General features: G+C 34.8%; 1 protein-coding gene across 1 annotated transcript; it reads right to left on the reverse strand.

The window, feature by feature from the left end:
• Positions 1-365: 365 nt before the first annotated feature.
• Positions 366-1,657, reverse strand: LOC143586783 (F-box/kelch-repeat protein At1g74510-like). The gene has a single exon (XM_077068260.1). The coding sequence runs from the start codon at positions 1,655-1,657 to the stop codon at positions 395-397; it is 1,263 nt and encodes a 420-aa protein (XP_076924375.1). The 3' UTR covers positions 366-394.
• Between the last annotated feature and the right edge of the window lie 3,878 nt (positions 1,658-5,535).

The following is a 5,535-nucleotide window of genomic DNA, read 5'->3' on the forward strand; positions in this document are numbered from 1 at the left end:
GCTTTCATCCAGTTTCCTCTTCCACAAAATCAGTTTCCAACGGGTTCAACCGTAAAGTAAAAGATTGCACCGGTTCACTTAATGGCGGTCCAATTCATGCGAACCGAACCAGTAATTCATAGTATTTATTTGAACACATCAAAGCAATGAATCTTTTCCAAAACAAGAAACAAAACCATTAATTATAAATCAACAGTTTGCATCCTACACCAATCACCATATTTGGGAAGTAAAAGAATACTTAAATAGATATGATAACGTACATCAAGACTATAAAAGCATATGATACTTCCACCTTATTCCATCCCAATTTTAATCCCAAACAAGAAAACAACTAAAATAAAGCAAATGATACTTCCAACACTAACTTCATCAAGGACCAAGTTTACCATCTCTAACAGCCCATCACAGCACAGTTATAAACGAACCCGCCTGAAGACTTTCTCCCAATCAAGTTCCACTGAGGCGGGTTCTCATCGGGCACCCAAGCATTCAACTCAAGCATCCCGCCACACGAAACACGAGGCCCACCAACAACCACAAGCTTATCACCACAAGCCCGAAACGCAATCCCCCACCCGTTCATGGAACTTGCCCTTTCGGGCAGCCCGTACACTCTGACCCAAACGTTTCGACCCTTATCATACTTTCTCACTTCCTGTGTTTCATAACAAGCAGCATACAACTCGTTCTTCACAACTGCTAAAAGAGGGGGTGCTTTGGCAGTTGCGGGTGCTGAATGAGCATTTTGACCACCCGCACCGGTCAACACCGGAAACATATTTGGAATGTCGGTCCACTTCCCAGTTTCCATATCGTAAACCTCCGCGCTAGTCAGCTCATTAGCATTCCCTTCACCGATTCCCCCAATGATGTAAAACTTAGATTCCATAAATACCCCCGAACACATCTTTCTCGGCTTATTCATGTCGGGGAGAGCCACCCAAATCCCAGTTTCTGAATTGTAAAGCTCAGCTGACTTCAAGATTTTGCCAGATGGACCGCACCCACCGGCTACAATGGCGAGCTGGTTAAGACTCGCCGAACCAAACAGACATCTAGGTATGTTGGTGTTTGGCCCGGGTGACCAAGAGTTAGTTAAGATACTATACTTATACACTACATGTGTGTTAATTTCTTTACCGAACACCAGCAGCTCGGTCCCGACAGCTAAAGATTCTTTGTCGGAACACATGAAGCACCCGTTGGAGTCCAGAGTAGGCAGGCGCATCCACCTACGACGGATCGGGTCAAACGCCTCCCATTCAAAAAGGTTGCATGAGAAGTAAACCCAATGTTCAACAATGCCCAGAAGCCTTCTTAGCTTGTAAACCTCACCATCGCGAATCAGCGAGCGAAACGTGCGGTTTAGTGACGCGATCGCGCCGTAATCGGACCGCGAGCTGCGCACCAGGCAGTTGATCGAGAGGTCGAGACCTAAGGGGCTGATAAGTGAGGTGGGGTCCGGTTGGTGTTCTTGATTTGGGTTTTCTGATTGGTCAGTTTCAGAAAGTGAAACGACCGAATTGCCCTCATCAAGAGATTGCTTTCCTTTTGAAGCTTCAGTTACACGGGAGGCGTTATAAGCCCATTTGCTTTCTTCTTCGCAAGCACTTGGTAGTTCCCTTGAGACAAGAAACTCAGGACCCTCGATCATGATTCCTGTTTGAAACAATGAAATAAATTTTTATTAAACGAATTGAACGAGTGTTCATGTGTGCAAAGTAAACGAATCTAAACATGCATAATTAAGAAAAAAAACAGATAAACGTATACGACAAATTAATCAACGGTTTATTTGGAGTGTTATAAATAGATGGTTAATGACTGTTCACGTGTGAAAATAAACGAATTTAAACGTGCAGAATAAAGAACAAAGTAGATAGACGATATACGACAAATTAATCAACGGTATATTCGGAGTGTTATAAATAGATGATTAATGACTGTTCACGTGTGCAAAATAAACGAATCTAAGCGTGCAGAATAAGGAACAAACATAGATAAACGTATACGACAAAATAATCAACGGTATATTCGCAGTGTTATAAATAGATGGTTAATGACTGTTCAAGTGTGCAAAATAAACGAATCTAAGCGTGCAGAATAAGGAACAAACATAGATAAACGTATACGACAAATTAATCAACGGTATATTCACAGTGCTATAAATAGATGATTAATGACTGTTTCACGTGTGCAAAGTAAACGAATCTAAACACGCAGAATAAAGAACAAAACAGATAAACGTATATGACAAAATAATCAACGGTATATTCGGAGTGTTATAAAACATTATCATACCTTCTGATGTGCCCTAAAACATTATTATATATCATCAAATAGGTTAAAATACCGGTTTTGGATATATCATTATCAAGATCCACAACATGGATTACTCTAGAACATAATTAAAGATCATCAAGTGAATCTTTGATCACAATCCATTTACAAAACACGAACAAATGAGGCATATGAAAGATCATCAAGTGAATCATTGATCACAATCCATTTCCAAAACATGAACAAATGTAATCAAATTGACATGTTATCATAAAAACATAACAAAATGATAGCACATTTGCAAAAGTCCCTAAATCAAATTGTAAACCCCAATCTAGAACTTTCTTGAATTTTATATAAACTAAGTTTCTGTAACACAAACAATATTTCTTGATTATAATCTAAAATGTAATTACAACCCATCAAAAAGAACCCAAAATGTAATCCAGTCATGCCTGTATAATTAAAATGAACATAATTTACATCAAAAAGATTAACATATAAAAAACCCACATTGAGCATAACCTTAATTTCACCAAAAAAACATAATCTTGCAACAATTTCTTTACAGCAGATTCAAGAAACAGCAAAAATCAAATTTTTATCATTCAGGGTTATACCCAATCAATTAAAGGTTACTAATAAAAAAAGATAGGAAAAGAACACTTACAGATAGTTGAGGTATTTTGATTGTATATGCAGAGATAGATGTATAGCATAGGTATATATATACAGATATGACATGAAATTCAGCATATGATTACACTTTAATTCAACATAAAATTACACACTTTAATTCATCTTTTCTCCGGTTTCTCTATCCCCTTTTCCGGAACTTAGGCTTCTTCAGCCCTTGCTCACTTCAGTTTTGATTCCATTTTCTGTAAATATAATTCAATTTTACAAAAAGATATCTTTTTTTCAATTAATTTTCTGTCATTTTGCTGTGGAAAGCGGGGTGTATTTAATGTTTGTAACTTAACAATAATAATAATAATAATAATAATAATAATAATGATAAGATTATTATTATTATTATTATTATGATAGGATCTTATCATTATCATTATTATTATTATTAGTAGTAGTAGTAGTAAAGTTAACATTACCTATAGTATTAAAACAAAACTATTCTTTTATATCATTTAATTTAGAAAGTTAACCAATACTATTACCATTATAGAATTACTAATAAAGTGACAAATATAAATTTAAATGTTATATTAAACAGCCTTTGCTGAAGTTTTGATTCCACTTTTCTGTAAATATAATTCAATTTTACAAAAAAATATCTTTTTTTAATTAATTTTCTTGTCATTTTGCTTGGAAAGTGGGGAGTATTTAATGTTTATAACTTATTATTAATATTGGTTAATATAACAATAATAATATTATTATTATGTGGAAAGCTAGCATATAAATTAAATTAACATGTCGACCCTGTAAATTAAGTAGTGTAATTATATAACTAGATTATAGTGTAATTACACGGGAAATGTTAAAATACAAAGGGAGAAAAAAATAAAAAGTGCGAGAAGGATTTATGGGCACACAAAAAACTTCTCATAAAAAATTCCAAAATATTAATAAAAAAAATCATAACTCAAAATATAAATAAAAAACAAATGTTTCCCTCGTCGTTCTCGTTCCAAAAAAAAACCCTCCGAAAAGACACAATGCAAAGACAAAAGACACAATAACGAAAACGAACAAAAGACACAATTATAACTAAAAAAAATCACAATAGATCGCAAAATATAACATAATGCCAAACAAAATATAACACAATGTTGAGTAATATAACACAATATCAAGAAAAAAAAGACACAATCAATAAAAAAAATAAACATAAAACACAATGATAAACAAAAAGACACAATGATCTTTTTCCCTCAACATTGTGTGTGTGTGTGTGTTGACGTGAGGTCGAAGACTCACTCAAAAATAAACCAATTATAACTAAATAGATAGCAGTAAGTGGGTGTCGAACACAAGGAGTTTGTGGAATATGTGTTAAATAAGTAGCTTAACAATTAAACTAATATAAATGTAAATGACACCAAGTAATTTCCAAGTTGGTTTTGATTTGATTTTTGTGAACTACAATAAACTAAACATAATTTGTAAACAATTGATTAAACGAGCATTTCTCTTGGGGTTCGAGTTATTACTCAACACTTATGTTAACATTCAATGGATAAACCATATTATCTTGGTTTTGTGTAAATGCACTTGTTTGTGATTAATCAAGAACTAAGTACTCGGATTCCTAGAACGCGAGGTTGTTACTTAACAATCTATCAATAATGTTAACCCTAATTCTTTTCACTTAATTTCAATTGTCAACGACACCAAGAACGTGTGATTCAAAACTAGGTTTAAACAATATAGACAAACTACAAACAATCACATAAACAACATGATCATACTAACATAACAATTAGACAATCAATCCAAATTCAAGAACAAATAACATAAAGTGTCTTGCAATTAACCTTACATCCCAAGAGAAATACCAAGGAAATTAGCCACTCATGGTTTGATGAATCATCATAGCTTCAATTGTCTTAATCATAAGAATCAAACACTCAATCTAATTATTAGAATCACAAAAAACAATGTTTTGGACTCCACAAATCACCCTAGGGTCATCCCAATTGAAAGATATCTCAAAAGACAACTAAAAACAGCCTAAAAAGTTGCCCAAACTCGGAAGTTACGAGTCGGACCGTGGCCACGGTCCATCCACGGTGCATAGAATGGCCACGGTACGGTGAAAACTGTCATTTTGGAGCTGGGTTGACCGTGGTCCACGGTGTTGACCGTGGGCCACGGTGGAGCTTTTGCTCATTTTCTTGTTTTCTTCATATCTTTCTCGTTTCAACTCCGTTTTCTTCACCGTTTTCGCCCACGTTCTCGTAATTTCATCCTCTACCTCCTCCTACCTGCAAACATATGAGTAACCATAGTCAACTAATTCCATGAAATTAAGTGGGTTAAGCCAATGCATTTCTATCTTTTAACTCGCTTAACGGCTACCCTACGAGTCACTCGTCACATTCCCACACTTAACTGTTGCTTGCCCCCAAGCAACACTTAAAACCAAAATTGCTTTCAAAATACAACCACCAAACATACCAACACACCCGGTTCAATCAAGGTCCCAAATTATACTCTATTCCCTCATTATTAGAGGTTTGCATTAGTATTACTTAATATTATATTTAAAACATAGAATTCTGGTCAACCTTA

The sequence above is a fragment of the Bidens hawaiensis genome, unplaced genomic scaffold (genome assembly GCF_021521415.1).
Source record: "Bidens hawaiensis isolate Kalapana, Puna unplaced genomic scaffold, B.hawaiensis_p1.1 tig00034981_1, whole genome shotgun sequence".
In the NCBI taxonomy this organism is placed as follows: Eukaryota; Viridiplantae; Streptophyta; class Magnoliopsida; order Asterales; family Asteraceae; genus Bidens; species Bidens hawaiensis.

What these genes read in the sequence shown, in the direction of transcription:
- LOC143586783 (XM_077068260.1), bottom strand. Translation starts at nt 1,657, where the DNA reads ATGATCGAGGGTCCTGAGTTTCTTGTCTCAAGGGAACTACCAAGTGCT.